Source organism: Atractosteus spatula, chromosome 5 (assembly GCF_055471065.1).
Source record: "Atractosteus spatula isolate fAtrSpa1 chromosome 5, fAtrSpa1.hap1, whole genome shotgun sequence".
Taxonomy (NCBI): Eukaryota; Metazoa; Chordata; class Actinopteri; order Semionotiformes; family Lepisosteidae; genus Atractosteus; species Atractosteus spatula.
Window position 1 is genome coordinate 66,331,944 of NC_142710.1, and position 24,320 is coordinate 66,356,263.

General features: G+C 56.5%; 2 protein-coding genes across 2 annotated transcripts; one reads left to right on the forward strand and one right to left on the reverse strand.

Moving 5' to 3' along the window:
• Positions 1-957: 957 nt before the first annotated feature.
• On the reverse strand, positions 958-8,561 carry ruvbl1 (RuvB-like AAA ATPase 1). Its single transcript, XM_088915678.1, has 11 exons — positions 7,651-8,561; positions 6,686-6,772; positions 6,049-6,181; positions 4,658-4,809; positions 4,228-4,317; positions 3,125-3,274; positions 2,973-3,036; positions 2,214-2,412; positions 1,765-1,867; positions 1,491-1,582; positions 958-1,346 (listed from the first exon to the last, which is right to left on the reverse strand). Exons 1-11 carry the CDS (start codon positions 7,789-7,791, stop codon positions 1,187-1,189), a joined length of 1,371 nt encoding a protein of 456 aa, XP_088771804.1. The 5' UTR covers positions 7,792-8,561; the 3' UTR covers positions 958-1,186.
• A 35-nt stretch (positions 8,562-8,596) lies between these two features.
• eefsec (eukaryotic elongation factor, selenocysteine-tRNA-specific) lies at positions 8,597-24,019 on the forward strand. The gene is made up of 7 exons (XM_088916877.1): positions 8,597-9,123; positions 11,412-11,619; positions 11,813-11,909; positions 12,177-12,341; positions 14,406-15,050; positions 17,394-17,550; positions 23,455-24,019. The coding sequence occupies exons 1-7, from the start codon at positions 8,817-8,819 to the stop codon at positions 23,637-23,639; spliced, it is 1,764 nt and encodes a 587-aa protein (XP_088773003.1). The 5' UTR covers positions 8,597-8,816; the 3' UTR covers positions 23,640-24,019.
• The last annotated feature ends 301 nt before the right edge of the window (positions 24,020-24,320 follow it).

Genomic DNA, 24,320 nt, shown 5'->3' on the forward strand with positions numbered 1-24,320 from the left:
TGGCACAGCTACAGCCTGGTGCTGACCCGTTCTTCATGGTCCGGCTCTGATGATCTGTTATTGCAGGCAGTCCCCGGGTCTGTGTTCCCACGGCAACGCGAGCCCTGCTGTGCGGTCTCGGAGGTCAGAGGTGAGATGATGTCGTTGCGGGGTCCAGCAGCTGTCTGCTCGTGAGCCCCGGGCTCCAGGGCTGGACCGAGGGGCCGAGAGAAACGGCAGCCCGCTCCTGAGCAAGCAGGCGGAGAGCAGGCTAGTGGAGCGAGCTGCAGTGGAAGTCCTGCTACAGGACCTGCTCTTCAGGGTGGGGGCCCTGTCCCTGTTTCTCACCGTCGCCCCAGAGCTCTCCTGGTCCTGACTGCCAGCAGCCCAAGAGCACGGGGCCACACCGCTCACGTCCTGGGACCCGAAGTTCTGCCCCGCGGGCTCCTCCTGAAATGGCTGCCTCCAGCCCCTTTCTGCCCTCGTAACCAGAGATTTACTGCCAGACCAGCATGAGACGTTCATGTTGTGGGCAACCACCTCACCCGAGTCGAGCCCCATCGCACACCTGTGTGGTGAGCCGGGACAGCCTGTGGTCTCCAGGGACGTCTAGAGACTAGTGAACAGAGACAACGCTGTACGAGAGGAACAGGACAGAACCTCACCAGACAGCACCTGGAATCTGGCGCAAAGCTCCAGCTGTAGAGTTTGTGCTGCTTCCAGCTCAGGTCACACACATTCGATTTTTTCTAGTTGGTTAATTTTACTTTGAATTCTTCTTGACTTTCTGTAAAGTGCTTTGAAAGCTCCTTTGGCTTTAAACATGCTTTATAATTAATAAATGTCAAACTACATCATTCTCTCTCTCTCAACACTCAATGCAGATAACGCTTGGTCATGAACTGCTTTTAATGGAATTAAGAGACAAAAAGAAGTCAAAAGAAGCAAAGAAATAAGAACTGACAAGGAATCAAGGTATATCAAACAGGGTCATGAAAAATTAAAGGTTTATTTTGCTTCACATTTTTTAAACAAGGCAAAAAAACAAACTTACAAAACAATCTGAATAGACTACAGTAAAGTACAAACCTTCATGAGGCATTGATCTAGGACAGCGCCCCCTGCTGCTGAGACACTGAATTACTTCTCACGCATGGCACCCGCGAGCGAGGGAGCGAGAGAGAGGGAGGGAGGGAGAGCACAGAACTTATTTCATGAACTTGTCCTGCTGGTCCTGCAGGATCTTGGCAGAGGCCTTGGCGTCGTAGAACAGCTCGTTAATCTCCTCCACGTGCTCCCGCTCCACCCCCTCTCGGCCCTGCAGCCGGCCCAGCACGCTGGCCGGGGTCAGCAGCTGGACAGCGTACCTGCACCCAGACAGACAGACCAGTCAGCACAGATACACAGCCAGGCCAGTGTACCTGCGCCCAGACAGCCAGACCGGCCAGCACACTGCCAGGCTAGGCTAACACGCAGATAGAGGCTGTATTTAACATGAGTAGAGCTCCTACCTCAGGGTGGTCTTGGTACCAATCTCGCCGAGATGGTTCAGGGCCTCTTCACTGATACTGATCCCCTCTGTCTGCGCTCGAATCTTGATGATCTACAGACACACATACAGCGAGATGAACCGGTTTTAACTCCGAATAAACTGAATGGAACCAGCAATGTCCACAAATCTCAGCAAATATGTTCAGACAGAACAATTTTAACCTGAGACAGGCAGAGTGAAAGAACGAGGGTTCGAGGTCGTCCCAGGGGGGGAGGCAGAGAGAGACGGCTGACCTGTTTCATCTCCTGGGGGGTGTAGAGCATCGTGCGGACGATCATCACGCGGTCCAGCAGGTCCAGGGGGATCCCGTGAGGGGAGGTGATGTCCTCAGTCCCCCTGAGAGAGAGAGAGAGCTGTTCACATTGTGTGCTGTGCTGCAGGCAGGTCAAAGCTGAGGGAAGCTAGAGATGCACGTTCAGCATGTAGCATCCTCCCCTGCACCTCCCTCTCCCCCCCCTCCTCTCCCTCCCTCGTCACCTTTACCTCCTCCCTGTACCCCGCCGCACCTCCCCCTCCCTCATTCCCTCTCCCTCCCCCCTCCCTCATTCCCCCCTGCACCTCCCTCTCCCTCCCCCATTTCCCCCTGCACCTCCCTCTCTCATTCCCTCTCCCTCCCTCATTCCCCCCTGTACCTCCCCCTCCCTCCCTCCCCCATTTCCCCCTGCACCTCCCCCTCCCTCACCGGATGAGGCAGTTCCCGCGGTTGGAGGCGAAGACGACAATGGGAGCGATGGAGCTCTCCAAGGCGCGGTGCAGGTAGGTGAAGCACTCAATGTCCAGCATATGCACCTCGTCGATGAACAGCACCCCCGGCACAAGCTCCGCCACGCCCTGATCGATATATCTGTTCACAACCTTATTGATCTCCGCTCGCAGTTTGTCTGGGGAGGGGGACAGGGAGAGTCAGGAGATACGCGAATAAGAGAGCTGCAACTCCCAGCTCACAGCCCACTGGCGCTCAGCAGTGTGAGCCTGGTCAGTACCTGGAGGGGAGACTCCTGGGAGAGCTAAGGCTGCTGCTGGAAGAGGTGTTAGTGGGACCAGCAGGGGGCACTCACCCTGTGGTTTGTGTGGGTCCTAATGCCCCAGTATAGTGACGGGGACACTACTGTAAAAAGGCGCCGTCCTTGGGATGAGACACAAAGCCGAGGTCCTGACTCTCTGTGGTCATTAAAAAACCCAGGGCGTTTCTTGAAAAGAGTAGGAATGCTAACCTGGTATCCTGGCCAAATATCCCCCTGGCCTTTACCCATCGTGACCTCCTAATAACCCCCCTCTCTGAACTGGCTTCATCACTCTGCTCTCCTCCCCACTGAGAGCTGGTGTGTGAGGAGAGTACTGCCGCAACTCCACTCAAAGTGTTTTACGCCTGGGTGTGTCCACATAGATGAGATGCAGACACGGCCAGAAGCAGAGGAAAACAAGGTCAGGCAGGCGTTACCTGTGATCTCTGTTTTCTTGGGCTTCATCAGCTGGCCCATCATGGACAGGATGTCCTGCCCCCCCTGCGGAGAGACGAGGGAGACATCAAGAGGCCACGGGGCACAAGACCGCGCGGGTGCCTGGCGATCGTGGCTGAGCACGGGACTGTACCTGCGGGCGAGCGTTGGCGATGTCGAGGTCGTGCAGCGTGACGTCCTGTATGATCTCCTTCTTCTTGTGGACGTCGCCCTTGGGCAGTGGCACGTACTCCTCCGCCTCCAGGTCAAACTCCGTGGCGAAGGTGTCGCAGCGACCCTGCCTCTGAGGGGGACAGGGGAGAGGGGGCGATCAGTATGGACGCGGACCAGACTGCGCAGTGCAGGCTCTGTGACGCTCTCTCGTCCCGCAAGAAGACAGTGATAGGTAACACTGACAGTAAGTGGAACTTATTTTACTTTAACAAGGGGCTGAATGGACTTAATGGCCTCCTCTCATTTGTAACTTCTGTTCTTATGTCTGTTTTCCTGTGCAGTCTCTCTGTTGATATCTGTGTCCATGTCTGCTGGTCTCTCTCTCTGCCAGTCTGTGCATGACTCTCTGCATTCATCTCTGTCTCTGTATCTATCTATTTCTGCTCCTTTATGTCCTAAACGCGTCTGTGAGAGACACATGAAGCAAAAGTAAGAAAGGAGCAGCGGCCCCTTCTTAAACGTTTACGCGGGTTCTATTAGAGCTCTGACACCATCGATCTGTGCGCACGTTTGAGAGGTGGGAAGCCACTACATGATCCGCAGCTCCAGCCTCGCTGCTCACTGGCTCCCCCTGGAGGGCACCTGTGCTACAGGGCTGCACTGGGATTTCGGAGTGACAGGGAGGGAGGCTCACAGGTGCGCCGAGCCCACGCCAGGCCGGCGAGTGACAGCCCCTCGCGGCGAGGATGAAAGGAGTGGGGGGCAGGAGACTGTCAACAGCTACAAATGTTACCTCTGACCCCCCTCGCGACCTGCTGTCTGGCAGCACGCCGGGCCCACCTGAGCTGAACAAAGGGAGTGTCGACACGCCAGTCAGCACGGCACAGCGGGGAGCGCGCAGGGGAGCGGGACAAAGACACGGCGCAGGACGGAGGCATCCGAGGGGCATGAGAGAATCCGCTCGGGAAGAAAGAGGAGAGCAGCTGGGGATGAAAGGCAGAGCAGGGAGACAGGGGGAGGAGGTGGAAATGAAAGCTGGGGGGGCGCTGGGGGACAGAGAGCCAGGCGCGGTGCTGGGGTTACCTTCACAGCTCCGCTGTTCGCCTCGATGTAGATGACGTCTCCCACCTCCACCCGCTCCTTCTGCAGGCTCTCGTAGATACTGGGGTCCAGCTGCAGACGACAACACATCGCAGACCTCAGCTAGAACACCCATCGGTATTGGGGATCCCATGTAAGCCCCTTAGCTGTGAAACCCACTAGTATTGGGGACCCACACTGAGCCCCTGAGCTGTGACACCCAAGGGATATTGGGGATCCCACCCGCACTGAACCTTAGCTGTGACAACCATCCATATTGGGGACTCTACACTGAACCCCTTAGTTGTGACACCCAACAGTACTGGGGATCCAAAGCTGAGCCACCTAGCTGTGAAACCTGCCGGTTTGCAGCGCCCTTCCCCGGAGGCCCTCCTACACCCCAGTCAGTCTGGGGGTGCCCCGCCCGGCTGACCTTGAGCTGCTTGGTGCCCTTGGCCGTCTTGAGGCCGATGATGACGTGGCTGATGGTCTTGCCGTAGCCGCCCATGGGGTTCTCCGTCTCGCAGGGCGTCAGCTCCGTCACCTCGCCCTCGTACACCTCCTTTGTCTCCTTGATACGCAGGCCTGGGAGAGGAGCGCAGAGTTCGTGTCAGAGGGTGACCTGATCTCCGTACTCGTGCAGCAACACGTATGTGGAATCTGCAACACTCCGAACATCAGAATGCTTGCAAACGAGAGGGAAGCCATTGCGCTTTAGAGCCCCTGTTTTCAAGATGTTTTGTTTTCCTGTCTCATCAGAACAACTCGATTAAAGAGCCCGGGGTCCCTGGAACGTGACCTAGATGTGGTGGCGGGTCTTATCCGTGTCCTGTCTCTGGACAGAGCACCTTTGCTCGAAGAATTACGTGAAGCACGTCTGTAAACCTGTCTTGTGGCTTCGGAGTGAATTTAGCCAACACGCCTGAGAAGCGGCAGATTTCGTGTGCGGAGGCCGTGCTGAGGCGAGGCTGACCGGGGTGCCGGCGAGTCACAGGGGCCTTTGTTGCCTCCGCTGTGAATCGGCCTCTGTCCTGCGCGAGGTGCAGGTGGTCGAGCGGGAGGAGGCCGGGGGGACAGAGACAGCGCGCACCTGTCAGTCCGCGCCGGCGCTATCGGGGCCCCCCGATCGCCTCGGTGATGAGCCCAGAATGTGGCGACTCTACGTGCCCCACAGCGGGCAGAGAAGTGGGGTGGGGGTGCGGACGTAGAAGATCCATTGCCACCTTCTCCATTTCCACACCTGCGACAGGTAATGTCAGCACCCTGCCAAACACACACACTGCCCCTTGTTCCCCCTGCCTGCCTGCGTCCGCAGCTGCCTCTCCCCCTGCCCCGCTCACTGGGCCCGCGGAGGACCCAGACAGAGCCGCGTCTGTTACAGGACAGCAGGCACCTGACACCTTCCCCCTGCTGCAGCAGGAAGGGCGTGAGTCTGCTCTGAGAAGACGCCAGATACTGGGCTCTGGCCTCTCTCCCCCTGCGGAATTCACACGCGGGCGACCTGACAACCCTGCCGCACAGAGCTGAGCTTGTTCTGCACATCTGCATCACCGGGAAACGTCTTTGAAGACGTATTTGAGGATCAACATGGACAACACCAAAAAAAAGGATTTGTGCACTGAAATCAAAACAAAAGGAAAATGATTCAGGGGTGAATTTCAAAGCACCGTGCGGCCGGAGCATTGCACAGGCTTATATCTTGCGGTGTATATCACTTGGGTATATCGCTGGGGTCATGAGAGGTGTTATTTCTCTGTGCTGCTCACCCATTCCTCTCTACTGACCCCTGTGACCCCCATGACCCCACACCCCTCCCGGTCTCACCGATGGCCCTGCGGAAGTTCTCCATGAGCACCTCGGTCTTCTTGATCTCGGTGGAGTACACCTCACTGCCCACCATGGGGCAGAAAGGCACCTTGTTCCCCAGCTCCTGAGCCATGGCCAGTGCCAGAGCAGTCTGTCAAGAGAAAGGGGCAACGTCCAGTTAGCACCGGATAGGTCCGAGCTTATCAAAGCTACAACTTAGAACATATCCTTCTATAACGGAGTAACAGGTTAATCAAACAGGTTGTACATACAAGCGTACACACAAGAGACAAATGCATTCACGCACAAACATGTTAACTGCACACAACTGCTCCGGTCCACAAGGGCCGCACGTCAGGCCGAGAAGCACGGCATGCTGGGAGCCGTAGTGCCTGACACCACTCAGGTTTCTGCAGGAAAGCTCGTTCAGTTCGCACTCATGTCAGCTGTCAGGTCAAGGGGAAGGAAAACATGGCTAGGGAGCTGATAATATTATAACGCTAAATGTATATAACAGATATGTATGGATTTATTATGGTGGGTAGAGAGAGAATCCTGCTCCAACAAAAACCTTATATTTCCATTTTTGCCCCATTCTGTTAGTACAAGGGGTGCTGCTGCTGTGATCTCCAGTTCTCCCCCCCAGCACAGTTACCTTCCCAGTCCCTGGGGGTCCGGCCAGCAACACCGCCCTGCCGGCCATCTTCTTGCAGCGGATCAGTTCCACGATGATGCCGCAGGCCTGAAAGAGAAAAGGTGGCGGTTCGGTTCCAGCCCAAGAGCAGAGGAGGAGGAGGAGGGGAGGGGAGGGAGTGGACAGCCCAGGCAGGGGGAAGACATGAGGACGAGAGGCACAGAAAACAGACTGGCCGTTCCTCGCCTCTTCGTACCGGCTCTGTCCTTCCTCTCCTGTGCCCTGTTTGCGGGCTTTCCTCTCTCCCTCATGACCGGAGAAGGCTCCACAGCTGAAAAGCTGAGTTTCTTCTCTTTGCCTTTCAGTCTGGAACGAACCCATCACACGGCCGCAGGGAAGTGCTAACAGCGCCCAGCGAGAGACTGTCAGAACTGGAGCTGGACAACATGCCCTGACAACATGAGATATGCTGTGTGGAGCTTTGACCTATAGCAACACAGGCCCCTGGCGCTGCAGGAAACTTGGGGGGGGTTGGAGTGGTGACAGACAGGGACGGGGGTTTGAGTAACTGCATTCGCCCCGGTAAAAAGCACAGCTGAGACTCCCCCTGGAGGACGGCGGACTGACCACACACCCGCACACTCCGTGTTCCGCTACACTGCCACCGGCTACGTCTGAGAAGCCTGACCCGATAAAAAGGAAGTATTTTAACCCACCCTAACCCTTCAAAGCGTAAACCTCAGAGCATCCAATTTACAGAGTCTGCGTGCTATTCAGATACACGCCAGGTAAACACGGCTACAGAGGACCTTTCTACAAGTGTGCACGACATTGTAACCCAAGCAGACGGTCCCTGAATACTGATACAAGGGCTTCGCTGGTGACTTGGTGCATTCCATTTAGAAATAATAAGCTGGGAGTGAACATCCGCAAACCGCGAGCCACGGGCCCTGTTAACGTCGATGTGCTGGACGCGGCGCCGGTACCTCTCTGGCGGTCTCCTGGCCCACCAGCCCGGCGGCAGCCTGCTTCGCCATCCCGGCCTCGTCCAGCCCCAGGCCCTTGACATGGCTGTGCGTAGCGATGCGCTGGGTTTTCGTGGTGCTCTTTACTTCCTCGATCTTCATGCCTGGACACACGGTTCAAATCGTTCCGGCAGCTCTGAAACCTGGGAGACTCCCTACTGCGTGTTGCTGGACGGTTAACGCCGGCGCGCTTCCTCACACACCAGAGCGCGTTTCCATGTGGGTAACCAAGGAGGTGGAGGAAGTTCCGCCCTCTCTGTCAGCGGCTTTCCAGTCGCAGCTCTAATTGGACAGATTTACGGAGACCTGTATAGTGATTGGATAGCGATGGTGTCTGTCTAACAGATGTCCTTTGACCCCGCTCAACCAGTGTTTTGTCGGCAGGATTTCTTTCCGCTGGTGTTGCTCCGCTCGCCGTCCCCATGGAAACCAAGCGTTTGGTTTTAGAGAAAAAGACGTTAAACTATAATAATAACAATCCTGCTCATCGTTATTACACGCAACACGTTCGTTTTAAAGAAAATAATTGTGAAGATGAAACTACAATTTTTATAAGTGATCTTATTGTAAATATCGTGCCTTTTATCCCAAATTACTACTGTTCTACTGCATAAGAAATTTAGTAAAAATGAAAGTTAAATAAGGCGTTAAAATGAAGTACATTTTAAAAACAGATTACATGGGCTTATCAAACACATCTATAGGGGAAAAGAAGCCACTCGACATATTTTAAGCTATCTCTTTTACTGCTTTTAACAATGACGTTTGTGTAGTATAGGAGGTTTGAACAAACCTCATAGTCAGGGCAGTCATCTGCACTGCTGCTGGTACTGGTACAGCAGAAACACAACAAACACATGCTCGCCATCCGTGTTTCACAGCGGAATGGGATAGTTGCTACACCGGAAGTGTAGTTTTTCCTGCGGGAGACAGCGCTGGAGTTCTGCAGGAGTTCCGAGAAATTGTGTTGCTTTATTAATTATCGCAGCGGCAACAACAGAAGAGAAACGCTGAAACGGGAAGGGTTCGTGTTTGAATCGCCGGGGCCCACATTAGTCAGTTAAACCCGGCGACGTGTGGGTCTGCAGCAGGGCAGAGTCCAGTTGTGCAATCCGGGGGTGGCTGCGATGGCCGGCTCGGCGGAGGGCGACGGCACCGCGACCCTGAACTTCAACGTGGGTGTGCTGGGCCATGTGGACAGCGGGAAGACCTCGCTGGCCCGGGCGCTGAGCAGCACCGCGTCCACTGCGGCCTTCGACAAGAACCCGCAGTCCCGAGAGCGGGGCATCACGCTGGACCTCGGCTTCTCCTCCTTCTCGGTGGAGGTGCCGGAACACCTGCGGGAGCAGTGCCGGGAGAGGGGCTTCAGCCGCCTGCAGTTCACCCTGGTCGACTGCCCGGGGCACGCCTCGCTCATCCGCACTATCATCGGGGGTAAGACAGTGGCGTACCGACAGTGCGAAGCCTCTCGCTGCTAACTCGGCTAACTCTGGGCCTTCTGCGCTGTGTCTGCTGCCTTCGCTCTGCACAGCTGGTGCAAGTCCTGCAGCTCCGCAGCGTGCAAGTTAGGAAAAGGCGACTGCGCGCCTGGTGCCCCGGGACCGGATCGGATTAGACCAGTGTCCAGCTGCTGTCCGCTTCCCGGCGAGAGCAGCTGCCGTAGTTCATTCCCCAGGCGATGCCGGCAGTGCGTGTCAGTGCTGTGGCCCCGCTGCAACCTCAGCTGCTCTGCAAGTACTAATGCTAGTTTCGTTACTGCTGTTTTAAAGATGAATCCCGGGCGATGCACTTCTGTTACTGCCGTTGACAAATACTGGCGAGGGGCCGTCGGTCGAAGATTGAATTTTCTTTACATTTCAGGGCAAAGCTTAATGTCAGAACCAGTGGAGAGCTGCACAGGGGTGCGTCAGCGTCATCTTGCTTCAGGGTGTATCTTGGGTCGAACCGGGTCCCTGTGTTGTGGGACACTGGGGTCGGACGCGAGGTCTGGCTCGCTGTGCAGAGCTGTGTTGTGCTGCAATGCCAGCTGTCACCAGACGGTGGCACTGTTCCACTGCTATTGCAGAGAAAGCCTTGAGTTCAAGCGAGGGCCACATCCAAGCGCGTACAGACTACCAGCCGTCTTGAGCCGCAGTCCGTCGCTCTTGCACGTAGGTCTTAACTCCACCGTTCTTTTAGGATTTTCATCAAGACATGTGCGTTTGCCTAGGCTGCAGTCAGGGCTGGGCTGTAGCTCTCCTTAACCATTTAGCAGCTTTATCACCCTGTAACTCCCAGCTGACAGCCCACTGGCGCTCAGCAGTGTGAGCCTGGCCAGTACCTGGAGGGGAGACTCCTGGGAGAGCTAAGGCTGCTGCTGGAAGAGGTGTTAGTGGGGCCAGTAGGGGGCGCTCACCCTGCAGTCTGTGTGGGTCCTAATGCCCCAGTATAGTGACGGGGACGCTACACTGTATACAGGTGCTGTCCTTCGGATGAGACGCAAAGCCGAGGTCCTGACTCTCTGTGGTCATTAAAAATCCCAGGGCGTTTCTCGAAACGAGTAGGGGTGTCACCCCTGCGTCCTGGCCAAATTTCCCCCTGGCTTTTACCAGTCATGGCCTCCTAATAACCCCCCTCTCTGAACCGGCTCCATCACTCTGCTCTCCTCCCCACTGAGAGCTGGTGTGTGGGGAGCGGACTGGAGCATCATCCAGGTGGGGCTGCACACTGGTGGGGGTGGAGGGGATCCCCATGACCTGTGAAGTGCTGTGAGTGGGGTGTCCAGAAGAGCGCTATATAAGTGTCAGGATTTATTAAAAAGCCATATCCGGGAGCTCCTCTCCTGTGACACTGGCCGCAGGACTCTGGAAGGAGACAGACTTTCCTGGGGGAGAGTTACAGCCATTCCTCCCGGAGGAGCAGACTTCCTTGCTGGCTGAGCTGTGTGAATTCAGCCCCCCTCTCTCCTCTGGGTTTCGTCTTGATGCTGTTTTCTTTTCCTCTTCGTGGATGTCGGGAGCAGCCGGTGCTTCCTGTAACAGGAGACGTGGAGAGGCAGAGGGAGAGCGGCTCTAGTGTAAACAGTGTCCGGGGCCGCCGCGCGGATGAATGCCGGGCTGTGTGTGCGCACGGCTCGGCAGATGATCTTAATTAAGGCCGGAGGAGTCGGTGGATGAGTTTGGGCACTTCCTCCCGGAGAGAGGGGACACGTCCAGGAGAGCTTGCGTGCTCTGTCCCCCTCTCTGTCCGTCTCTCCCTCTCTCCTCTCACCTGCACAGACGCACTCTCTCACGCCTGGGAACCAGTGTCCGATCAACAACTCAAATAAGAATTCTGCTCCAGAGCCAAAATGTGTTACAGCAGCGCAGTGCCTGTGTCTGGTCATGTTTGACATTCCTGTATGAATTACCTGTGTCCAGGTGTGTTACAGTGGTGTGTGTGCTACCTGTGTCCAGGTGTGTTACAGTGGTGTGTGTGCTACCTGTGTCCAGGTGTGTTACGGTGGTGTGTGTGCTACCTGTGTCCAGGTGTGTTACAGTGGTGTGTGTGCTACCTGTGTCCAGGTGTGTTACGGTGGTGTGTGTGCTACCTGTGTCCAGGTGTGTTACGGTGGTGTGTGTGCTACCTGTGTCCAGGTGTGTTACAGTGGTGTGTGTGCTACCTGTGTCCAGGTGTGTTACGGTGGTGTGTGTGCTACCTGTGTCCAGGTGTGTTACGGTGGTGTGTGTGCTACCTGTGTCCAGGTGCCCAGATCATTGACTTGATGATGCTGGTGGTGGACGTGACGAAGGGCGTGCAGACGCAGACGGCGGAGTGTCTGGTGATCGGGGAGATGACGTGTCCACGCATGGTGGTCATCCTGAATAAGATTGACCTGCTCCCTGCGGCCAAGAGGCAGGCCACCATCGACAAGATGACCAAGAGAATGCTCAAGACCCTGGAGAACACCAGGTACTGCCGGGCTCAGGTGTGTTCTCGGATCCTCCTGTGGCTCTGAGGCTCAGCTTCTAGAAAACATGACCTTCCAGTTTTGCAGATATCGTGGACATGTTAAACTGCGCTTGTAATCTACCTAGGGACAAACGCTGATGTACTCTCTTAATAATTTAAGTTGCGTTTTAAATTATTTTATTTTCTCGGGAAGATTCCAGGGCTGCCCTGTGATCGCCGTGGCAGCCAAGCCTGGGGGTCCTGAGGCCCCTGAGACCGAGCTGCCCCAGGGAGTGCCTGAGCTCATCGAGGTACGGCAAGCGGGGAGGGAAAAAAATAATGCACAGACCTTTAAGATTTGTGATCTAGTTGTGAAGGGGAACAAACAAGCAAATTCTTAGCAAGGAATGTAAGAATAAGACTCATGATACACCAGAGGCTGACAGGTGTTCAGTAAAATATAAAAATTAAAAAATATATATTTGCAGGTCAAGAGAGATGCATTCTTTATTTAGGGCCATAATGGATTGCCATTGATCTGGTGTGACCCCCCCATCCCCTTGTGTCACCCCACCCAGCTGCTGAAGGCCCAGGCGTACCTTCCTCACAGAGACCCGTCGGGGCCCTTCCTCATGGCGGTGGATCACTGCTTCTCCATCCGGGGGCAGGGCACCGTCATGACGGGGACTGTCCTGCAGGGGGCAGTGTCGCTCAACGACGGCATCGAGATCCCGGCTCTGAAGGTAAGCGTGGGAGGGAAAGAGCCTGACCCTGCTGGCCAGGGCCGAGAGTGAGGAGAGTGCACGACCCCATTAGCGACAGACCAGCCAGTAATCACTCCACTCCAGCACCCGCCACAGACAGGCCTCTGACCGGCGGGCAGGTTTAAAGGGAGAGGGTGCGGATGGGGTCACTTTCATTTATGTTTCAATTGGGTTACAAAAATATTTACTCAAGTCAGAGGGGCTCTCAGTCCCCCAGAGAAAGGACAGGCTTTACAGCCCAGTGCTGTTCCACTGCAGAGCTTAAAATCCCCCCCACCCCTCCGCTCTTCTGCAGCTCAGACTGCCAGACGAGCGACTGGGCGTCTCTCGCCGTCCCCCTGACCTCCCGATCGCTGAAAATCACATTCCTCATCGCAGCGTGCCCGGGCTCTGTCAGGCCACGTGTGTCCGGTGACGACAGGGCCCTTGGAGCTCAGTGGTAACAGATGAGAACTGGCTTGGGTAGGCTGGGTTTTGAAAGAGCAGTGCACGGATACTTCATTCGTTCAAGTGAACAACCGTGCAGGTTCTTACTTCGTTCTTTAGTACACACCATTATTGGGACCATTTAGTCCCGGGCTACTTGTCTGTTGTGCCCATTCTCTTTCCAGTGGTGTCAGTTGTGCAGTGTGTGTGGGTGTGTGTCTCTGTGGTTGTGCTGGTCAGTGGTGCCAGTGTCTGTGCTCGTCAGCTATACCAGTGCCCGTGTGTGTGTGTGTGTGTGTGTGTGTGTGTGTGTGTGTGTGTGTGTGTGTGCTCGTCAGCTATACCAGTGCGTCTGTGTGTGCGTCTGTGCTTGTCAGCTATACCAGTGCCCCTGTGTGTGTGGTTCTGGAGATGGGAGTGTGTGTGTGATTGTTTGGTCTGCAGCCCTAATTAGATTGCTGTAATGTGTTTCCTAATGGGCTGGGGCAGCAGGACTGACCCAGGCTTGTCGGAAGTTCAGAAGTTGACAGAGATTTAACTGGGGGGGGGGGGTTGTCGTACAGCACCCTGCTAATTCAGACCAGATGCATTCCAACACTCTGTGCTCGCAGCTCTAACAGCATCTTGGACTGAGAGACTGAGCCCGTGGGACCGTGACTGGTCCCTGTGTCTGTCTGTCTCTCGGTCGTGAATTTCCACAAAAAACTGATTGTAGTTCTTGGCACTGTGATGAAGGTGCGTTTCGCAGGTCAGCCGCCCTGAATGAGCTCTGGGTGTATTTCTGCAGAACTGTCACTGGGTGGCAGCAGATACTTGTTTTAAAAAGGGCTTGTGGCTCGTTCTGCTCCCACACTCCCACCCTCACCCCTCTTCGTCTCTCTGTCACCCCAGAAAGACAGAGCACAGAGAAAATCACCTGCCGAGAATGGGGCATGTCTGTTGTGCCTCAGTGAGTGTGTCTTAGTGTGTGTAAGAGTGTCAGTGTGTTTGTCAGGGTGCGTCTGTGAATGTGTCAGCAAGTGTGTGTTAGTAGTGTGCATCAGGTAGTGGGTGTTAGTGTACATATGTGTGAGTCAGTGAGTGTGTGTGTTAGTATGCATTGGTAAGTGTGTTGTTACATTGGTGACTTTATGTTCATTTTAGTAGCTTTGCCGTCTCACATGGCTGTGCGGTGTGTGTGAGTGTGTGTGTCTGTGAGTGCAGGGAGCAGCTTTGCTGTGCAGGTGAGGCAGTGACACCTGGAGAAGTTAATTCCTCTCCACGGTAACGGACAGGCTGGGAGCTGCAGGGCTAATCCTACCTTGTCCTCGACCTGTGCGTTCGGCTTTTAATTCTGGAGATGGATGTAGATCTCTTGGAGAGCAGCACCTTCCTGCCTGTACCCCTGTACCCCACTACAGTACAGACCCCACCGGAGACTTGTACCCCACTACAGTACAGACCCCACCGGAGACACGTACCCCTGTACCCCACTACAGTAGAGACCGCAGTACTGGGGACACGAACCCCTGTTTCCCCCTACAGTACAGACCCCACCAGGGACACGTGCTCCTGTAGGTAACGGTGTGCTACAGGAAGGTCTACAAGTGCTCATTCCCTCTCCACCTTCCCCCCCAGGTGACCCGGAAGGTGAAGTCGCTGCAGATGTTCCGCCGAGCGGTCAGCCGGGCGATGCAGGGAGACAGGGTGGGCGTGTGCGTGACGCAGTTCGACCCCAAGCTGCTGGAGCGGGGTGTGGTGTGCACCCCGGAGTCCCTGCGCACACTGCAAGCCGCCGTCGTCTCCGTGCGCAAGATCGGGTACTACCGCGGCGCACTGCCCACGCGTAGCAAGTTCCACATCACCATCGGCCACGAGACCGTCATGGCCAGGGTCACCTTCTTCGGCCCCGCCCCCGCAGAGGCCGGCCCCGCCCCCACAGAGGCCGGCCCCGCCCCCGCAGAGGCAGGCCCCGCCCACAGCTTCTCCTTCGACAGGGACTACCTCTTCCAGGAGGAGTACCTGACCGGCCACATGGGGGCGGCGGGGGAGGCCCGTGACCCGGAGCAGTGGGCCCTGCTGGAGTTCGAGAAGCCGGTCACGTGCCCGCCGCTCTGCCTGGTGATTGGCTCCAAGCTGGACACGGACATCCACGCCAACACCTGCCGCCTGGCGTTCCACGGGCGCCTGCTGTGCGGCTTCGAGGACCGGGGCTATGCCGAGACCGAGCTGCCCCGTCTGCGGATCTACAAGACCAAGCAGAGGGAGGGTCAGGTGGAGAGGGTGGGTGCTCCGGGATTATTTCTCCGGTGGAGCTCTTGTCTGTCAGCTAAGTTAGCGAGTTTCTGCCACCTCTCTCCAGCCTCAGTGTCTTTGTCCTCCTCCTCCTCCGCAGTGCTGTCTGGCATCTGGCCAGCTCGCCGGCTCGCCTCCTCTTGAATCCTCGAGGCTCGTCCCGGGTCTGAGAGGTTTGAATCGGACTGTTGCAGGAGCGGCTGTAGCCCCTCAGAGGCCCGGGGGTTCTGTGGGCGCTGTGAGCCGGGCCAGTGGGCCCGGGACAGCCCGAACGTGCTGTGGGCCGGTGGGGGTGGGGAGGGCAGTGCACAGGCCCGCGGGCTGTCGGCTCCCTGACGCCGGCGCTGCCCGCCCGCCCGTCTGCACCCGCGCCTGCTGGGACACACCTGACTGGCACAGGAATCCCGCACACCTCCAGCTCGGGGCAGGGAGGTGGTGGAGCAGAGCCTCTCACTCCACGGCCCCTGCTTTGTTTTCATTTTCGGCATTCCTGTCTTCCACCGTTCCCCGTCCACCTCCCTCTCCCCGTATCTTCTCATCTTCTCATCTTCCTCTGCCTGGGCTTATCTCTCCTGGCCGGCTTCTCGGTCTGCGTCCCTGCTGCTCTGTCGGTGTCCCCCCTGCCTCCCCAACCCTCCTCTGTTCGTGTGCACTGGGGTGTCACCTTTTCTGGAACCTTGTCTGAACTGGGGCCCCGGCTGCGGCCGGCAGGCAGGCTGCGGTTCGGGGTGATTCGGGGTGCCGCCGCCCTCCCTGCAGCTCCCCTGACCTCAGTGGGTGTCCAGGGCAGTGGTGTGTCACCCGGGCGGCGCAGCAGTTCAGCGGAGAGTGAGACAGAGTGAGACGGGCCCCTTTCTGTACGAACAGTATGTCCAGTCGCACGAGATTATAAGCGCCGGGGACTCGTTTCGGCCTGGTCTCTCCCGCGATCCTCTCGAGCTCCGGGGGTCGTGGGTCCGGGAACTGGGCGTCCAATCCTTGCTGCAGGTCTGCAGACATCACGCGCTCTCGCTCTCCCGCACGCACGCACGTTTGTTAGCGCTTAGCGTGTAGCGTGTAGCGCACAGCCGGCTCCTGCTTTATTTGCGGAGCCGGCGCAGGGTCTGTCCGGGGGACCAGGGCTCTGGGACAAGTGGGTCGGCCCAGCTGTGGAAATTCTGGGGCTCATCAGCTGCGACCTTCCTGGCGCTCGTGGGCATCGGCTCTCTTCCCTGCCGGAGAGTCAGGAACCACAACCAAGCTTGAGCTTCTCGTCGGGAGCCGGGTTTGTGGATGAGATATCCTGAAGAGCTCTGGCAACCCCCCCCCCCCCCCGCCAGGGACCGGGAGCGGAGGAACCAAACAGCCCCCCCAGAGCACCAGACGTCCTGTGGTTGCGCCTCGCTGTGCCAGGGTCAGGTGGGCCGCGTGGGCGGCTGTCCGGCAGACCCCTGTGGTTTATGTGGCCCGCTCTGTCACATCCCCGCGGATGAGTCCCAGCGGCTTCCCCTGGGTGGGAGCCTGTCTCTGCTCTGTCTGCTCGTCCTGGGGCGACGCCAGCCGTCCCATTAGCCTGGGACCTGTCGAGACCGGGAGGTCTTGTGGATTTTTTAGACCAGTCACTAGAGCTGCCGCAGCCCCTAATCCCCCGCCTTTAATCTCCGGGCCCCCCGGCCTCCCTGTGGGGAGACACCGAGTCTCCACTCCCACGTTCAGCCTCTCGCGCGGTGCAGGTCACTTTCAGACACCCTGAACCGTCGCGCGGTTCCTCAGCAGATGAGCAGGGTGCGAACACAGGAACAGTGTGAGTTTTGGGTGGGGGGGGTGTAGTGATTTTGGACAGACGTGCTTTTGCGATCCTGGCAGGGATACAATTAGTGAATACTGGCGATGCAGAAGGCTGATGAAGAGCTGTCCCTGCACGGCTGAGGGCAGCCTGCAGAGGGCGGAGCAGTCGCACAGCAGTAAAGCGTCTAGGAAGTGCAGAGACACGCAGTCTGACAGCGCCTGGGTCGAGCCCCGGCCACGCTGGGTAGCTGCCAGTCCAGGCTGGAGGAGGAAGGCATGCGAATGTGCGTTCTCTGAATTTTTTTGCATTTTTGATGTTTATTTATGTTTGAAATGGCAAAGCGTGTGACGTCCTTATCGGCAAGTTTGAGACCGGTGCGTCATGGGAGAGGCAGGGAGGTGTGGAGATAAGCACAGACCACGTGAAGCACGCCAGCGAGGCAGACGACAGCAGGCCGTGAGCTGGAGGGTCTGGCCCGACACAGGTTGGGTTTTGTGTGCAGAATTGCCCTACTCCCCCACCCCCCACCCCCACTGCTCAGGTCTGTCTCTGCTGCCCCACAGGTTACTGACGACTACACCGTGATCGGCCGGAACCTCTTCAAAAAGGAGACCAACCTTCAGCTGTTTGTGGGGTTAAAGGTCACGCTGTCGACGGGGGAGACGGGGGTCATCGAGGGAGGTTTCGGGCAGAGCGGCAAGTTCAAGATCCGAGTGCCAGGTGAGGGGCGCAGGGTCTGGGGTGTACTGCATGTGGTGCACCCCATCTCTCAGGTCACACAACATGGGGCACCCCACTTGTTTCTGTGGAGAGCTCGCGTGCCTTGAATTACAATGGCTGTTATATCTGCAGGGCAGCGAATAACTTTTAGAACAACCAGTGAGCCCTTGTCTTTGGTGTTGTCGGCAGGGGTCTGGAGTGAAGTAGAGATCCAGCCTTTCCCATCTCTCCCTGTGTTCTCCAGGAGTTCTGTCTCTGTTCCTCTTTTTCCTCTCTGGGTACCCTCCTGTGTCTCCCTCTCTCCCCTCTCCCGCTGCCCCCCTCTTGCCCCGCGTCTGGATCAGTGTGTATCCAGGATGTGGTGAGAAATCGTCGGCCCGGAATCCTGAATCCGATTTCCGAGAGCATTCTTGAAATTCCGCTTTGGGAATTCTGCCCTGGGAATTCTGTCGGGTTCCGGGGGAAGTCTGCCTTTTTGTTTATTTTAGCTTTCTCTGATTAAAGTTTTACATTTGAAAATAACAATAATATAAGACCGTTGATATGTAAATAAAGGTGCCTTGTTGGTTTATTTTCTCAGTCGTAGATATTTAAGAATAACTCTGAAGAGCACAGCGTTATTATATGTATTAATTACTGTTATTGTTCCTCCGGTACATGTCTCCTCCGCTACAAATCTGCTGTAATACGATCAGTCAGATGGAGCCTTGAGGATGGAGCTCGGCCCAGGCGAGCTCTGCTGGTCATCTCCAGGTGCCCGATCAGCAGGGAGGTCTCTGTTACAGGTTTAATAGCTTGCACAGGCGTTCAGCTTAAAGGATGTGTCAGAAGGGAATTTCCTTGGTGCTCCATATAGCATGTATGGTATTTTAATTTTATTTTTCATTTTCTCTTCAAAGCTTGTTGGGAGAATTTTTCCTTCCAGATCGGTTGCAGTTACCTTTCCAGGGTTTCTGGTACAAAGGATTATGTAATCTTTTGGACAGAATACCTTTGTGGTATGTTTAAATACTCATTGCGTTGATGTGCACATGGGTATTTTCGGATTAGCCGGTCTGTGTTTTTTTGTGAGAGTTACAGCCGCCTGTCACATCAGGACAGCAGAGAGGAGCAGACTGTTCGCACCCACACAGTGGGAAGGATAGAAGGCAGGAGAGGAGAGATGTCTTGTCAGTCTGGCCCTTGTGGAGAGAGCTCCTGTGAGAATCAGCAGAAGAAAGTTCTATGTGACTGAGTCCTTTTCCCTGTTCTGTTCTGCTGGGTAACCCTGTTTCCCTGGAAATGACTAAACAGACTTTCAGACTCATACTGTATTACACAGCAGTCTGATCCGCTCCAGGTGTGACAGTGCTGTCAGTCAGACTCCCAGTGCACAGCAGTCTGATCCGCTCCAGGTGTGACAGTGCTGTCAGTCAGACTCCCAGTGCGCAGCAGTCTGATCCGCTCCAGGTGTGACAGTGCTGTCAGTCAGACTCCCGGTGCGCAGCAGTCTGATCCGCTCCAGGTGTGACAGTGCTGTCAGTCAGACTCCCAGTGCGCAGCAGTCTGATCCGCTCCAGGTGTGACAGTGCTGTCAGTCAGACTCCCAGTGCACAGCAGTCTGATCCGCTCCAGGTGTGACAGTGCTGTCAGTCAGACTCCCAGTGCGCAGCAGTCTGATCCGCTCCAGGTGTGACAGTGCTGTCAGTCAGAGTCCAAGTGCGCAGCAGTCTGATCCGCTCCAGGTGTGACAGTGCTGTCAGTCAGACTCCCAGTGCGCAGCAGTCTGATCCGCTCCAGGTGTGACAGTGCTGTCAGTCAGACTCCCAGTGCGCAGCAGTCTGATCCGCTCCAGGTGTGACAGTGCTGTCAGTCAGACTCCCAGTGCGCAGCAGTCTGATCCGCTCCAGGTGTGACAGTGCTGTCAGTCAGACTCCCAGTGCGCAGCAGTCTGATCCGCTCCAGGTGTGACAGTGCTGTCAGTCAGACTCCCAGTGCACAGCAGTCTGATCCGCTCCAGGTGTGACAGTGCTGTCAGTCAGACTCCCAGTGCGCAGCAGTCTGATCCGCTCCAGGTGTGACAGTGCTGTCAGTCAGAGTCCCAGTGCGCAGCAGTCTGATCCGCTCCAGGTGTGACAGTGCTGTCAGTCAGACTCTTAGTGCGCAGCAGTCTGATCCGCTCCAGGTGTGACAGTGCTGTCAGTCAGACTCCCAGTGCGCAGCAGTCTGATCCGCTCCAGGTGTGACAGTGCTGTCAGTCAGACTCCCAGTGCGCAGCAGTCTGATCCGCTCCAGGTGTGACAGTGCTGTCAGTCAGACTCCCAGTGCGCAGCAGTCTGATCCGCTCCAGGTGTGACAGTGCTGTCAGTCAGACTCCCAGTGCACAGCAGTCTGATCCGCTCCAGGTGTGACAGTGCTGTCAGTCAGACTCCCAGTGCACAGCAGTCTGATCCGCTCCAGGTGTGACAGTGCTGTCAGAGAGACTCCCAGTGCACAGCAGTCTGATCCACTCCAGGTTTTGCCAGCTACAGAGTGTTGTGCTGATGTCAGAGAAAAGCAGATTTGTGTAATTCTGTGAGAAGGTAAGAAACATTTAGGACCTCAAAGCTGTTTCTTGATAGAATCTAGGGTATTGGCTTCAACAGTTTGGCTGTTCCAGACTCCCGCAATCCTTTGTGTAAAGACACGGCTCAGTTCTACTGTCATGTAGCTCCCACTTGTGTCCTCGAGCTCGCCTGCTGGCTCTTGTTTGTGAAGTGCAACACCGAGCTGAGTCTGTCAAGCCCTCTGAGGCTTTTGATAACTTGGATCTGGGCTCCTCTTCTGTGTCCAAGCAGAGTCGCTGCAGATCAGAGCTCAGGCTTCAGACGTCAGGCCAGGGCTGTGCAGCTGCTCCCCTGGACTGTGGGGGGGGGAAGGAAGAGGGGTGGTGATTCACCCCCCCCGGTTCAGTACTTTGTGTTTGGGGGGAGATCTACAGTTGCAGAGGGGGGCTCTTGTAATTAACCTGTGCAAAACCACAGGGACCCCTTTAAATGTCTCGCTGTCAGCTGTCGGGAAGTGAGCACGCACACGCCAGCGCTGCCCCCCCCCGGCCCCGTCTCTGTTCTACAGACAGACAGGCCATGGGGCTCGTCCCGCCAGGAACCCCCCCAGCCGCCGGGGGTCACCGTGACCTCCACTTGACCCCTCTCACCTTCCAAAGGAAATAGGAAAATGCTGGAAAGCATTTAAACGACAGGAAAGTTAAAGTGAAATCTTGAGAGGCAGACGTCGCTGGGAGCGGAGCTCTCCTCCGTTCGGGACGGGGAGCAGGAACAGGGGGGTTCAGCCTGGGAGACCTTCTCCTTGCCTGCTGCACCGCCCAGGACTGGGATGAATGAAGGGGATGTATGAGTGTCACCAGCCCCCCTTGTGCCGGCCAGGGAACCCGGGGGGCTATCCTTGAGCAGAGGGGTGCTGGCCAGGGACAGCGGGGTGCCAGGATAATGGGGTGCAGGGAAGTTGAGGTCCGGGTGTCCCCACCTCCTTCCTTCGCCTGAGCAGTGACCCCAGCTGGGTCTGCAGCGTGCGTCTCCCTGCCTTGTTTCTTGTTGTTGTTGCTCTCGTTCTGCCTCTCTGCTCCTGCTGCAGCCCCTGGGTGCTGCGATCAAAGGTAGCGTTGTGAATGGAGCCCCGAGAGAGACAGGGGAGCGCTGTCCCGGCTCCGAACAGCGCCGGCCTTTGAAGAGCTCCCTCCCCCGCCCCCCGCAGCCCCGCCACAGAGATGGCACTGTCATCACTCCGCCGCCCCCCTCCTCCCTGACCCCTGCCTCATCCCCGCGGCCCCCCGGCACCAGCAGCCTGGCACCAGACAGTTATCTTAGCCCTGAGGGCCCAGAGCAACCGGGAGGGTCACAGCAGGGTAAGGGAGAGGAGAGGAGGAGGGGGAGGAGAGGGCTGAGAGGATGGGTGAGGACAGAGCGCAGGAAGGAGGAGAGGAGAGTGATGGGAGGGGCAGAACGAAGGAGGAATGTAGCTGAGGAGCAGAGCTGCACTTCCTGCTGCTCTTCTCCATTGTGCAAGAGGACTCAAGCCCTCGTTCACAGGGTCATATCCCTTCTGTGTTCAGTAGCTCAGGGTCCGAGTGCTGGGCTGCAGTGTGTTCAACATCTCAGTGCAGGGCTGCAGTGTGTTCAGCAGCTCAGTATCTCAGTGCAGGGCTGCAGTGTGTTCAGCAGCTCAGTAGCTCAGTGCAGCGCTGCAGTGTGTTCAGCAGCTCAGTAGCTCAGTGCAGCGCTGCAGTGTGTTCAGCAGCTCAGTGTCAGTGTGCAGGGCTGCAGTGTGTTCAACAGCTCAGTGTCAGAGTGTTGGGTGCAGTGTGTTCAGTAGTTTAGGAGTTGTTGGAGTTAAGCAGTTTAGTTGATAATGGACAAGGTTGGTTTTTATGTATTTGTTCTCGAATTTAGCGAACGTGTTGGCAACGAATTTGAGGAGCTTTAAAGAGGCGCTGAGATAGCAGGAGCTGTCTGCTGTCCCCCCTGCTGACAGAAATAATTACCGGCAGCTCTGTTTGTGTTTGATGCCCATGGAAACAAACAAAAGAGGAGAAAGGCAGCGCTAGCGTTCGTCTTGCGAGACACTGACCTGTGCTTTTAAAAAAGAGAAAGTGCTCTTCATTTTAATTAAGCTTTTTCATGACAGGCAGAGGAGGAGAGACAAGAGAAGAAGTTAAAAGGGAAATAATTTTTGAAAGTTGTTCTTCTTTTCTACTCTGGCTTTGTCCTGGCTGTCGAGGGATTAGCCTCAGTGTCGCGTGTGCAGGGTGCTGTGGTTCGCTCGAGAAGCAGCTGCCTCCTGTTCCCCAATTTTAAGCCCTAGCTCCCCGTTCCCCGTGCCCTGTTAACTGCCCGGACACTACCTTAGTCCGCAGGTTCTGCAGCAGCTGGGAGCAGCTCTCGGACCGGTCCGGTCCATTTCGGAGCAGAATTGGAATGAAACCCCGGCGAGACTGCCCCAGGGGTGTCTGTGCTGCCCCCTCCTCGCCCTCTCCCTGACTGCTGCGGAGCCCCCCGGCACCCGGGCCCGCCACGCTGTCTGTGCACATTCCTGCGGCGGCCCGGCCCGATACGGAGCCTGTCTGCCTGGCGGGGCCGGGCATGCGGGCCCCCGGCGCCAGCGGCCGCCCTGGAATCCACCGGCAGGCCCCGCGGCTGCAGGCGTGGCCTGGCACAGCCTGGCATGGCCTGTCACGCCTGCTGGCGCCAGCGCTGGCGGTGTCTCTGCACACTCACGGGCGCCTCCCCTCTCCGGAGTCGTGTGACCTTGTGCCTGAAGGCCACGCCCCTGTCAAAAGCACACAGCGCGCGGGAGCCAGCAGGGAGGACGGCGGCTCCAGGCCCACCTGAGAGAGCCCTCACAACCTGCCAGCCGCCCTGGGGCTCCCTGGGCGATGTTCAGGAGCTACGGTCAGGCCTGTCCTGTGTCCAGGAGTACAGCCAGTACGGCCGATTGCTGATCCTGACAGAGCATGCGTCTCCTGTGGGACAGGACCCCACAAATGATGGGGTCCAATTAGATGAGAGACACCCCACTCCTCCAGTCAGAGCCCCCAGTGTGTCAGTGAGACACCCCACTCCTCCAGTCAAGAGCCCACTCTCCTGTGAACTTGCATCCTTCCAGTCTGCTCGTTTTAGTAGTTAGTAGCTACAAGGAACTCCATTCTGGCACAAACTTGAAAGAAGCCAGGATATCGGCTTCAAGACCTTGGCTGGGTAGGTTGTTCCAGCCTCCCACAACCCTCTGTGTGAAGGAGTGCGTCCTGGTCTTGGGATTAACTGCTGTTCCACGTAGTCCTCCGGTTCCTTCCCACTGCTGACGCCGGAGGATTGGTGTCTCCTTGTCTCACTAGCTCTTCCTCCCTGTCCCCGTGTGTCTGTCCTGCAGGGGGGCTGGGCCTGGAGACCCGGCAGCTGCTGGCCGCCATGTCGAAGAAGAAGCCGAAGAGCAGCGGCGGTAAGGGGGAGCCGGCCAAGGAGGAGGAGCCCCGAGCAGACGCCCAGCCAATCGGCATCCTCCTCTGCTTTAAGAGATACGTCTTCGACCCCCACAAGAAGATGGTGCAGTCCTGACCGGGCGGGGAGGAGGGGGGTTGCTCGGACAGCGGAACCGTTCACGTCTGCTCAGCTGTGTCTCGCTGTCAGCTGGCTTCTGCGTTGACTCGTAACGGGACCCGTGCCGGTGGTTTTAAACTTCCCCTGCGTGCACCAGCACCTGCCCCGCTGTCTCGAACCTGAGTGAAAAACACTTTCCCTGGGCGCTCTCCGTGGGCTGCGCTGGTCAGGGCTCAGGATCGGAGGTTCGAATCTCAGCTGGGGCTGTGCTGATGTACCTCTGATACCCCAGACTGCCCCAGCTGTGCGCCCAGGACCAGTTGCAAGTCTCTTGGCTGAAGAAATTAATAACTTAGTTACAGTCAGAAAAAGAAGTCAAACACTGATAAATTGAGAAAAGCTTTATAGAATTGAGTGTTTGATAGATTTATCTTGGGGCTCTGAATGATCTTGGTTTGAATGATTACTTATCTGGTTTCATATTTTGCAGAGATGTTATGCAAAAAGACACAAATATGTGAAGCTTATACTAATATAAAATAAGATCAGATCAAGAAAACCCTGGGTTTGGCAAACTACAGATTGAAAAAGTGATAAAGTGAGCTGTCACTGTCATACTCTTTCTTTCTCCCTCTCTCTCTGGTCTACCCACTGTCCCACACTGCCTCCCTCTCTCTCTCTCAGCTCTACCCACTGTCC

Bases quoted from the DNA above. Each gene is read 5' to 3' on its own strand.
- eefsec (XM_088916877.1), top strand. From the start codon at position 8,817: ATGGCCGGCTCGGCGGAGGGCGACGGCACCGCGACCCTGAACTTCAAC. The intron at 9,124-11,411 runs GTAAGACAGTGG...ACCTGTGTCCAG, and splicing joins CATCCGCACTATCATCGGGG to GTGCCCAGATCATTGACTTG. The intron at 15,051-17,393 runs GTGGGTGCTCCG...GCTGCCCCACAG, and splicing joins GGGAGGGTCAGGTGGAGAGG to GTTACTGACGACTACACCGT.
- ruvbl1 (XM_088915678.1), bottom strand. From the start codon at position 7,791: ATGAAGATCGAGGAAGTAAAGAGCACCACGAAAACCCAGCGCATCGCT. The intron at 6,773-7,650 runs GTACCGGCGCCG...TTTCTCTTTCAG, and splicing joins GCCAGGAGACCGCCAGAGAG to GCCTGCGGCATCATCGTGGA. The intron at 1,868-2,213 runs GTGAGGGAGGGG...TCTCTCTCTCAG, and splicing joins CGCGGGAACTGCCTCATCCG to GGGGACTGAGGACATCACCT.